Here is an 11,725-nt window from a genome sequence, read left to right as displayed (position 1 = left end):
TGCTGTCTTAGAGGGGATGAGCAACAAGACAGGCTGTATTGCCAGAATAGGGGTTACAACTAGCTGCTATACTCTTGGAAGATATGGTGGGATGGGAGGGTGAAGGATCTGTATCCTCTAGCCTGAAGGGCAAGGTGTTTAGGGGTGGCTGAAGAGGAGAGAGAATGTGGGAGTGGCAGTGGGATCCCTCCCTCCCCCCCCCCGCCCCAGCTCTAGGTCCACCATGACAAAAATAAAAGCAGCTGCTTCCTTCAGATTCTGTTTGGAAAGTTCCTACTTTGGGGCCTTCATGAGAAGGGAGAAAGAGCGCTCTTGGGAGCAAGTAATCCACAGCCCCTGCTTGGCCTCTGGCTGCAAGGGCTCTAGGGTGTCTTTCCTACCCTATCAGTTGCCTCATTTTGTTCTTTGCCCAAAGAGATTGCAGAAGCTTGTTAGATATATCTGCCAGCTATGGAAGGACGGGCTGTCACTCAGCAGATCCTGTGCTCTACATGCCTGAGGCCTCCAGTTAAAATGCTCTTGAGGTACCAGCCTGGGAAAAACCTCCCTGTCAGAGCAGACCAGTCTCTGCCAACCTGCTGCCCTGCATTTGTTTAGTCTAAAACATCTTCACAGCACCAGGTAGGTGTAGGCTGGAGCTTTTTACCTCTTCTTTTAGGCTGGAGCTGAAAATGCTGAGCTAGGTGGATTGATGGGTCAGGACAAGACAGCTTCTTAGAGTTTTATATTTGACATGGGGGAATATTTTTTGCAAAGTAGCAAGTACTCCTGCGGGATGCCCACTGAAACACTGCCTTTAAGAGGCACCTGGGGAGGAGCCCATCACCCTCCTTAAGAGTCATCACGCATGCCCTTGGTCTGTATTGGAATGCTTCTTAGAGGCAGCTTTGGATGGCAGAGAGAGAGAGAGAGAGAGAGACAGAGAGACAGACAGACAGACAGACAGACAGACAGACAGACAGACAGACAGACTGGCAAGGGAAGACACACCTCTCTGCTCTTGTTCATATATCTCTGGAGGCCGGGGCCACTTCAAATTTGCCCAGTGAGAGGGGGAAGTGTGCAAAGAATTGGGCAAGGATAGACCAGAAACTGAGCATAACGTTAAAATATATGTGAGCATTTTGGAAACAGCCTGTCCCCTTTTATTTGGGGAGAGTTTTTGACACGGTCCTTTTCTCAGGAGCTTGCTAACCACGGGTGCCAACTCACTTCTTCGATGGAAGGTCTCAGGATCATGTCCGGTTCCAGCAGGCTTTTGAGGAGGTCCTGGCATTCCTCAGAAATCCCCAAGTGGCCAGGAATGGAGACCCCCTTCTGCTGGTGGCACAGCATCTTGGGGATATCCGTGTCATCAAAGGGCAGGTTTGCACAGAGCATGACGTAGAGAACCACGCCCATGCTCCAAATGTCACCTTTCCGGCTGTCGTGGGGCACGCCCTGCAACACCTCGGGGGCTGCGTAGGCTGTGCTGCCACAGAACGTCTGGCTCAGCTCCTTCCGGTTTTTGGGGAGCAGCTTGGCAAATCCGAAATCAGTCAGTTTCAGGTTGAAACCCTGCAGGAGTGCATTCTCACACTTGAGGTCACGGTGCGCCACGCCACAGCTGTGGCAGTAGCGGATTGCCTCCACCAGCTGGCGGAAGAGCGATTTGGCCCGGCTCTCAGGCAAGGGCCCCCCTTGCAGGACACAGTCAAACACGTCTCCATCCTCTGCTAGTTCCATCACCAGGTAGATCTTCCCGTCCGTTGACTCCAGCATCTCGTACACTCGGATGATGTTCTTGTGGTCCAAGCGCTTGACGATCTGGAGCTCTCTGGGCAGGAATCTCTCGATAAACTCTGCAGAGGGAAAATACAGAGTAAGCAAAGATGCATCAGGGGCTAACTAGCAACTAAGCTGGCTGGAGAAGAGCTTATTTACACATTCCTGGTAAAACTAAAGAGTCCCTCCAGGGAAATTATGTGATTCTATTAATGACCATGTTGGTACCGGGGAAGTTCTCAAACAAGACGTGATGACAATATACATAGTCTATCACCAATTACAGCTCACTGTCAAACAAAGACATAAAATAAAGCCATAATAAATAAACCACAGGTATGTGAATGTGTGGAAGGTAGCGACTGGAACTATTTACAGCATAGATGTAATGGTTAAAAAAAGAGAGTTACAAAACATATGCCCTATTATACAAGGGAGAGTTATTACATTTGATTCAGGACATTTGAATATTTTATAAGTCATACTAGTTCATAGGCTGAGGGGGATTCCTTGGCCATGTTCCTCCTTGCTTACAAATGAAAGTCAGAACAAACAGACATGAAATCCATTTTTCTTTGGCCCCTAAGGACTCATAGCTTATTAGTTTTTCCAGCAGGCAATATCCAAACTTCAGTGCACCAAGTAGTAAGATTGGTCCTGTCCCAATTTTTTGAAAACAGTGCCACGGTCATTCTAGCTACTATAAGCAGGTGTACTAGCAAATCTTTATTATGCAAATTTTTATCACCCTCGACAAATATAAATAAAAGGGCTAATTGAGAAGTTGGGATAAAGTGGTAGTTTAAAATCTTATCAATTTCTCTGAATACCATTGCCCAAAATTCTTGCACTCTAGTACAACCGCACCATAGGCAGAGGTATGATTCAATTGAAGCATTTATATGCTTTCAATATGCTAAAACAGTACACTAGAAATGAATGTTTAAAACAATCTAGTTTTGAAAAGCTTGAGAAAATAAATAGGGGTTTGCCTGGTGCCTAAAAGACCTCTAAGCAGGTACTGGGCAAGCTTCCTTGGGAAAAGAGGGGTTACAACAAAAAAAGTCCTCTTCCTAATTGCTACTCAGCAGCCTTCAGACAAGGGAGTGAGGAAAACCTTCAAAGATTTTGGGGCTTGCACTGGTCAATGTTGGAATGTTCCATCAAGTGCCCAGATCATAAGCCAGGGATTGAAAACTTAGGACCTAGAATTGCACTTGAAAACACGCCAGGAGCTAGTGGAGACCATTTTTGGTGAAATGTGTTTCCAATACCTGATCCTAGTCAGGAAGCTTGCATCTGTGTCTGGAACTAGCTGTCCTTCCCAAGCAATCTTCAAAGCTGGTCCCCACACAACCCATTGTACTAACTAGGAGAATGCCAGACCATGGATAACTATGGCCAGGCTCTATGTGCCAAGAAAAAGCCACAGTTAGTGTACCAGTTTTAGCTGGTTGGAAACTCCTCTGTGCCACTTGGCCCTCCAGCAAAAAGCTGGAGCTATGATACACCCCCCCTTCCCAACTGTCCACAACAGGCCGAATAGCAATGCCACCTCCATGGGCAAGGGACTAACCTCAGACGTCTTCCCATGGGGAGCTTCCTTTGTTGGTTGCTGCATAATCAGCCCTGCTGATTATTTGGTGGTTCCTTTTACCACTTACATAAAAGCAATTTGGACAAAACTAGAGTAATGTTTAAAGGGGCCTCGTATTTCCAGACAAGATAGAGGAGTAGGCTGTTCCTGCTTGCTCTTAGGGATCTTTAGTTTACTGTCCTTACCTCCTCTTCTCCCCACCCCACCCCAAATGTTCTGGTGAAGCACCTGCAGAAAGGACAAATCCTGCAAAGCAGTAAGCAGTTTGCTACATGTTGTAGTAGAACAATCTAGTCAGCCACATCGGCAAAGACAGCCCAGTCTCCATTCAGAGGAATGGCAATGCTCTTGCAGAGTGTTTCAATGACAATTGCAGGCAATTGTACCACAGAAACCCAGCTCCCTGGAGGAAAATACAACCTACTGGGCCTATTGGTTCTTTGATTTAGGTGTGTGAACTAGCAGAACCTTATCTGTCTTGTGCTTAATGCTTTTTCCTGGCTCTTACCTTCTGGTCCTCCCATTTTGTCTATAATTTTCACGGCCACTTTTCGTTGGTGTTTTTTTGAAAAAGCTTCCTTGACCTTTGAATATGTCCCTTCTCCAATGGTTTTACCCATCTGGTAACCATGGGAGAGAAGAAACTCCTCCATTGTGTCTTTAACGTGCTCATCTGTCATTCTCAGGACATCATGTCATCACAAAGTATATACATCGCCGTCCTTCGCCTCCCAGACCAGGGTCTGCATTGGTTGCAGCCCAGGATGCTAGATCATTTTTCCTGCCCAGACAAGGTCCTTTGATGAGGGGTGAAACTGAGGTTGGACATCCTGAAACTTTGAGCCCCCATTGTGATGCAACCTTGTGTTACCTGAGGACCCCGGGCTGGAGGTAGTAGTTTTGCACCAATGGGAGGAAAGCAGACATGCTTCCTTGGAGAGCCTGCATTGCCCAAACCCTCAGCTTCCTCCAGTGCCCTCCAGGGGGGTGATGGGTTAACCTGCCAAGAGGCCTACAGCTTTGAGGCCTTGGGTAAGAGATGAATATAGTCCATACTGTAGTGTAGTGAACCTCTTTACTTGTCCAGGGTGAACATGGACAATTAAGTTAGTCTCCTTTTCCCCATCATGGAAGTCTGCTGGCTTGAGGCTACTTGGCAGGATTTGGGTCTAACTACGTCAGGCAACTCTTAAGAGTAAGTATTCTAATTCCCTCAACCATTTTCTTATTCAGTGAGATGATTTCCTTAAGATAAGAGTTTGTCATTGGACACATCTGCAAACCAGATAATCTGTTGTGGGTGCCACACACAATGCAACATGTTCATTCAAACCAAATTTCAAGTACGGAGAAGGGAGCCTGTGGGCACTGCGGGAGGGGGGCTTTGTATGTGCTTCTATATCTGTGAACACCACAGTTGCACCTGTGGCTGCTGGAATTGCTGGGGATCAGTCCGTGGTCTACTTCAAATCACTCATCTATGATATATAATGGGACTTATCAGCACAGAGAGAGCCAGTGTGGTACAGTAGCCTCGTGGGTTGCGTCTGGGCACAGGGAGAGATGCCCTAGAGGCATTTGCAGCCAGAAGCCAAGCAGGGGCTTTGCTCCAAATAACTTGCTCTCTCACTCATCAAGATCCCCAAGGAAGAACTATCCAAACAGAAACTGAAGGATGCAGCTGCTTTTATTCCTGTCCTTGAAGACCTACAGCAGGCTTGTGGGCCTCCAATGCCATTCCCACTGCCTCTCCTCTATTCCCTCACTCCTCAATATCCTACCCTTCTGGCCAGATAGCATGCCCTCCAACATTTCTTAGAAAATAGGGACATTCTATTCTACACCAATAGAATGTCCCTATTTGCTGAGGAATGTTGGAGCGTATGGCAGCTCCTTCACCCTCCCACTCACTGTATTCTCCAAGAGGATAGTGGCTAGTGCTAGCCCCTATTTTGGCAACGTATCCAGTCTCATTGCCCATCCCCTCTAAGACAGCAGTGTTTCATCTGGAACCTCTGAAAGGAAGAGAACACACACACTTCCCAAACTTATGGCTGCACACCTATTTGTGTGCACAACAGAGAGCTTCCAGAAATTGCAAAAATATTCTGTCAAAATGAACCCCAAAACTAATTTTAACCCCAGTAGGGCACCTAGCTGAACATTATGCCTTCTGAAGGGCCATTCAGGTTTATCAGAGAAATTTAACAGCAGGGTCTGATGGGGTTTTTTCCTTCTTGTTTTTCTCCATCATCTGTTAACTAGAGAACCTCTCACAATTACCATTTTTTTATAAACTAAAAGGTCCCAGCAGTTCAAGCAGATCTTTATAAAGAAGATGATCAGATTCTGAAAGAAAATACAACAGTAATTTTGTTCTTTGCCATTCTGTAATAATGACTGCCTGATAGCACTTTGGGCTTTGATGTTGGTGCTTTTGGGGAAACTGAAGACCACCATCTTGTATGTTGGTAGCAAGACCTGGAACTATGCAGCTATGATGTTAAATGTATGAATAACTCAAGAACTGAGGGGTTGAGATGACATAACTTGGAGTTTGGAAACAAATATATCCATTGTAAGTGGTTTTTCAAAAGAAATCTTCAAGGCCCGAGTTAGAAACCAAAATTAAGCTGATCCCTCCCTTACCCATTAGGTAAAGACTGGCGTTTCTCTTTCTAAACCAGAGATGGGGAACTTGTGGTTCAACAGACGTTGGTAGACTTCAGCTCCCCTTAGCTCCAGTTAGCATGGACAAAGGGAACTGTAGCCCAAGGACATCTAGAGAGCCACAGGTTCCTCATCCCTGCTCTAAACAGACCCATGGTGGTGGAGTCCCAACTTCTGCTTGGCATCTTTAAGGCACTGTGGGCATTTTCATACTGTGCCACACATTAAGGAAGACAAGAGAGACAGGTTTTCTAGCATCACCTTTGTGCCTCAGGAGGACCTGAACGCCACATCACTAGAGAGGCTGGAGGAGGAGGAGGATTTGTTAAAGGGAAAATTCCTAGGAGCTGAGCAACACTGAACCCTTGGAGGTATCATATAAACCTGTCAGCTGATATGAATAAAGAAGCTCTTACCTGGGGGTAATAGAAGACACTGGTGCTACAATAGGGGCAAAGCATATAGGGTTGGCTGGTTTGCAAATGTAAATGAGATTGTCCTCTCAAAAACGTCCCAGATTTGGATGCCATTATGGATGGATATTGTCAGAGAGCAAGAAGTGACTCTTGAGTTCCTTGTCTGCAAGGCTAGGAAGGGAATGGGCCAGGCTGGCTTGGGCTGAGCTTTCAGCCTAGGATTCCCTGCCCTGGAGACCATCAGCAGAGAGAAGGCCAGGATGCATTGTGATGCGAGCGTAGCCCTTCTGAGTCACAATGCCACTGAGCCGCTGCCTCCCTCTGGGCTCCGTCCCAGCCTGCCCTTTGCAATAGGCGCTTCAACCTGCCCAGTGGACTCTTAGGGAGTACTCCTCCGCCTTTGATAGGTAAGGCTGGGATGGAGGAGCCAAGGGCAAGGCAGAAGAATGGGCCGGCCCAGGATGCCAGACTCCAGGCATCCCATGGTGGGGCCACCCAAACAATACTCAACCAAAGCAGGAGTGGAACCAGTTGGCCCTGTCATGAGGCAGAGTGAAGCGACCACCTCAGGTGGTAGATTCTGGGGGGCAGTGGCAATAGGAGCTGCTGCTCCTTAACATCCCAAGCTGTTCCCCTTGGTTGGAGTTGTTCATGCTATGTGGTCTGCCCTGCCCCCCCCCCAAACTAACCTGGGACCTTGGGTGCAGCAGAGGACACCACCCTGTTGCTTGTGATTCACTTGCAAGCCCAGCAACTTTCCTCTGCAGGATAGGTAGCAGCTGTCCTCTTGCCCTTTGCCTTGGGAGCAGTGAAATGTATTGGGCTGGGCTGGCCTGGAGTCCGTTTAGAGGGCCTGGGGCGAACTTTTCTCCACACCAGGAAAAGGCCTCCCCTGCGCAATTTCTGTGTCAGGTTTCGGTTGAAGGTACAAGGTGAAGTTGTTTTAAATAATGTTATAGCCATACTGTAGTGGGGGGGGGCGGGGGGACAGGAACAGGAAGACAGACACTTACCTTCCTAGCAGCTGAATTATGGGGTTGGCTGGGGCTTCCAGGCAGCTTCTGGCACCCCTCTGAGTTCTTTCATACATGGTCAGAAATGTAGAACTATTGGACGTTTAGCGATGCACAAATACACGGGATCCACTCCCCCTTGTGAACACACTATTGCTGCATTTCCAATCACATAAACCAGATTCTCTCTTGCTCCCCTGCCTTTCTGTGACTCGCATATCAATGTATTATCTAAGCAGGCAGCATACACAAAAACACTGTAGACATTAAGAGTATTTTTCAAAAGATCACAACCCTAAAATGAACCAATGGAGTAAAGAATTCATTGGTATCGGCAGATATGTCTTCTGAGCACCCACTTGTGAGGCCTGAGAGTGGGGCAGGGGACCCTCAGAAGAACCAGGAGCTTCCTAGGCTGGTGTGTGATGCTCCTTGAGTTGCTTAACCAGCTGGCATTTTGGAGTAGGTGGATGGGCTTGGCGCAGGGGCAGAGGGATGTCCCACTGAACACTTCTCCTCTTCTATAGACAGGTCTGGGGCTCGGACATGAGCTCCCAAGAGACCCCACAAGCTCGGAGATTTCCAATAGAGGCAGGAGATTCTCCCAGCCTGGCGACTGCGCCCGAAACACAGGAGCCAGTTGCCCCTGAGCGCACTGCAACAAGGTAAGGAAACGTTTTACAGCGGGACAGGCAGGATTCAACCCTGGCACCACAGCTGAAGGAGAAGGGCCATGGTGGCTCAGTTGGCAGAGCATTTCCTTTGCACACACAAGGTCCCAGGTTTAGTCTCTGCTATAGCCAAGCAGGCCTGGAAACTGCCCTTGCCTCAGTCCCTGGAGAGCCACTGCCAGTCAGCATAGATGATAATGGGCTAGATGGACTTCAAAAAAGGCAGGTTCCTGTTTCCCTAAACTGCCACCACTCCTCTTTCTGTGGAGAGCAGGTGCTAACCCGTCTTCTATTGCATCGAGCAGCCAAGTGTATGAGGGAAACTGCCTCTGAAAATATGGGTGGACAGAACTAGTTACAGTGGTACCTCGGGTTACATACGCTTCAGGTTACATATGCTTCAGGTTACAGACTCTGCTAACCCATAAACAGTACCTCAGTTTAAGAAATTTGCTTCAGGATGAGAACAGAAATCGTGCTCCGGAGGCGCAGTGTGGCAGCAGCGGGAGACCCCATTAGCTAAAGTGATGCTTCAGGTTAAGAACAGTTTCAGGTTAAGAACGGACCTCTGGAACGAATTAAGTACTTAACCCAAGGTACCACTGTACACCCAAACCATCAGGCAGCACAGAAGAAATGACACTAAACTTGCTCTGGATGGTCTTTTGGTAATTTAGCAGCAAATTACCTCTAGTCATATGCAAACCTCACAGGGCTCAGTCAACAGTTGTCAGTTGCCAGCCTGACTGCGGCTTATGCAGAGACCAAATGAAGGGCTGTTAGAATAAATTAGCTGATGAGGGATAGAAATGGTCAAGAAAATATGTGTGGAGTGGATAAAATATATTATTTTCCCGGTGGTAGGGAAACTAACAGGCAATAGATGTCTACAAAAAATATAAGACTATGACCAGGGAGACCAGGGGTCATATCCCCTCTCAGCCATAAAGCTCACTAGGTGACCTTGGAGCAGTCACTCACTTTCAGCCTAACCTAACTCACAAGGTTGTTGTGAGGATAAAATGGGAGTGGAGAACCATGTAAGCCACCTTGATCTCTTGGGAGGAAACGTGGGATACAAATATAAATAGTAATGATTAACAACAACAACAACAACAGCAACAACTGTACTATGCTTTGTCACGCTCTTTGTGCAGCATTTTGAAGGTAGATGGGAAAATTTGGAATTGACGTTCCCCTGGCCCACAATGTTTTGATGCTTGAAGTGGCAAATCCATATCTATATCTCCCCCCACCCTGCCATGTGCTAATTAATATATTTTATTTAGCCCAGTGGGGCTTGTGCAGGCAAATATCCAGCTGTCCTCAGCTTGGTTCCCTCCTGATCTTTTGGACTACAACTGTAGCTGTAGTCCAAAACATCAAGAGGGGGACCGGGGGAGGGGGGAAAGGTTGTGTTAAGTAGCACTTCCCACTCTGCTGCTCCTAGTGGTTTCCTAAATGTGTCCCCATTGGTGCAACAATGATAACTAGAGGAATCTGTCCTTGTCTTGAGCACCTCCTATCATGGGTCCTGGTGAGTTGCACCCACTTACTAGCTCCACAGAGATGCGGGTGGCGCTGTGGGTTAAACCGCAGAGCCTAGGACTTGTTGATCAGAAGGTCGGCGGTTCGAATCCCTGCAACGGGGTGAGCTCCCGTTGCTCAATCCCTGCTCCTGCCAACCTAGCAGTTCAAAAGCACATCAAGTGCAAGTAGATAAATAGGTACCGCTCTGGCGGGAAGGTAAATGGCATTTCCGTGCGCTGCTCTGGTTTGCCAGAAGCGGCTTAGTCATGCTGGCCACATGACCCGGAAGCTGTACGCTGGCTCCCTCGGCCAATAAAGCGAGATGAGCGCCGCAGCCCCAGAGTCGGTCACGACTGGACCTAATGGTCAGGGGTACCTTTACCTTTACCTTACTAGCTCCACACATGGAAACGATTGCCTGAGTTAGTAAAGCGCAGCACCTAAGTAGTTCTGTTTGAAATTGGAACTTAGATTTTATTTTATTTTAAATAGAATGACATTCTGAGACACATTCCATTTTGCACAGTGCATATGAATATGCAGCTCCTAACAAATGCAGGGATCAACTCTCTCTGTCTTTTGGGCAGGCAGCTGCGAAGATGTCCAGGGTGCCACTGCCTGACCCTGCCCAACGTCCCCATTGACGTCTACATTGCCATGGGTGGGAGCCACAGGCCACGAACCACCTGAAGGCTCCCCTAGGTCGGGCTCAAGTGCTGAGGCCACAGCGGCTGTCCCAGGAAACACACTGACAGCCGGACAACAGCAAAGCAAGCCACACAGAACAGTGACGCACATTTTAATAAAAGGACACCTTAAAATGTTTCTGTGGGTGTCCTTCCTGGAGTTCTGCTTCATTTCTCTCTGTTGCTGCTCCCCTCCCCTCCCCATATCAACCCTGCAGTGGGGAGTGGAATCAGCCCCGGGACATGCAGGTAATAAAAGGGTGCAACTGGACCTTTCCCTCCTTGATGTGTAAGCCCAGCCAGCTGCCATGACCACCCTGTCCCCAAACCCTTGCTGGTATTTGGAGGGATAGCCTCTCTGTCAGAGAGCTTTATTTGCATGGAAGCTCAAGCACTTATTCTCTCTTAAAAAATTAATTCCGCCCGTGCTGCTCACACTCAGTTCTGCTATGCCTTGGAGGCTGTGAAAGCACTAAAGCAGCGTCTGGGGTCAGTAATGGATGAGAGCAAATAAACAGGCTCCATCCTAAGAGGATGGGAGTGTTGTTGGTGGATGGCTCATCTGAGTGGAAAAGTTTGCGTTGGATGAGATTGTGCATACAAACACACCTGAGGCAGGTTCACAGCCTGAGTGGCACAATGGGTCAATGGGTGTGGCTGTTAACCAGAAGGTTGGTGGTTCGAGCCCACCCAGGGATAGCTGCAAGTAGGATTTTTGCATTGTGGGGCGGCGGCGGGGGGGGGGATTGAACTGGATGACCCTCAGGGGGTCCCTTCTAAACCTACAATTCTGCAGTTCCTTTAAAAGCTCTTCGTGCATCCAATATTGCTACTGGATTTTTAATTTACTTGATAAAGTTCTAATTCATTAAAGACAATCCAAGTAGCACATCTGACATAAAATGATCCCCATCTAACCTGCCCCACACTGCAACAGAAATAATCTGAGCCATGTTTGTCTACACTATTAACCTCCAGGCTAGACTACTGCAGTGTGTTACATAACGGGCTGTCTTTGCAGACTTCTGAGAAACTTCCGCCAGTTCACAATACAGTAGTGAGGTTAATAACTTGGCCCAGCTGAAATGAACTTTTTAAACTTGTTCTCAAGCAGCTCTACTGGGTGCCAGTTCGTTGTGAGACCATTTAATTGGTATCTAAAAGGCCACACAGGAGACTGCCTAAATGCTGCAACCATTTGCTGAGACCCCCCTGGTGGGTGGCAGGTGGCTTTGCATTCATAGCCTTTCACATGTGCAACACCCCCCACCCCATTTTTAAATAGATGCTCTGTTTTGTATTCTGTTTTTGGGTACCAAAGGTGGGCACAAAATGTTCTAATAAAGGAAGGAGCTAGTGCCCAACTGAATACTGCACT

At 47.8% G+C, this 11,725-nt stretch overlaps 2 protein-coding genes across 2 annotated transcripts; one reads left to right on the top strand and one right to left on the bottom strand.

The window, feature by feature from the left end:
- Positions 1-1,112: 1,112 nt before the first annotated feature.
- TSSK3 (testis specific serine kinase 3) lies at positions 1,113-4,223 on the bottom strand. Its single transcript, XM_083751519.1, has 2 exons — positions 3,870-4,223; positions 1,113-1,841 (listed from the first exon to the last, which is right to left on the bottom strand). The coding sequence occupies exons 1-2, from the start codon at positions 4,039-4,041 to the stop codon at positions 1,180-1,182; spliced, it is 834 nt and encodes a 277-aa protein (XP_083607645.1). The 5' UTR covers positions 4,042-4,223; the 3' UTR covers positions 1,113-1,179.
- Positions 4,224-7,083: 2,860 nt separating this feature from the next.
- FAM229A (family with sequence similarity 229 member A) lies at positions 7,084-10,486 on the top strand. Its single transcript, XM_083751561.1, has 3 exons — positions 7,084-7,379; positions 7,988-8,125; positions 10,249-10,486. Exons 1-3 carry the CDS (start codon positions 7,099-7,101, stop codon positions 10,349-10,351), a joined length of 522 nt encoding a protein of 173 aa, XP_083607687.1. The 5' UTR covers positions 7,084-7,098; the 3' UTR covers positions 10,352-10,486.
- The last annotated feature ends 1,239 nt before the right edge of the window (positions 10,487-11,725 follow it).

This window comes from Podarcis gaigeae (genome assembly GCF_964106915.1).
Source record: "Podarcis gaigeae genome assembly, chromosome: 8".
NCBI classification, from domain to species: Eukaryota; Metazoa; Chordata; class Lepidosauria; order Squamata; family Lacertidae; genus Podarcis; species Podarcis gaigeae.
This window is presented reverse-complemented; position numbering and strand designations above follow the sequence as displayed.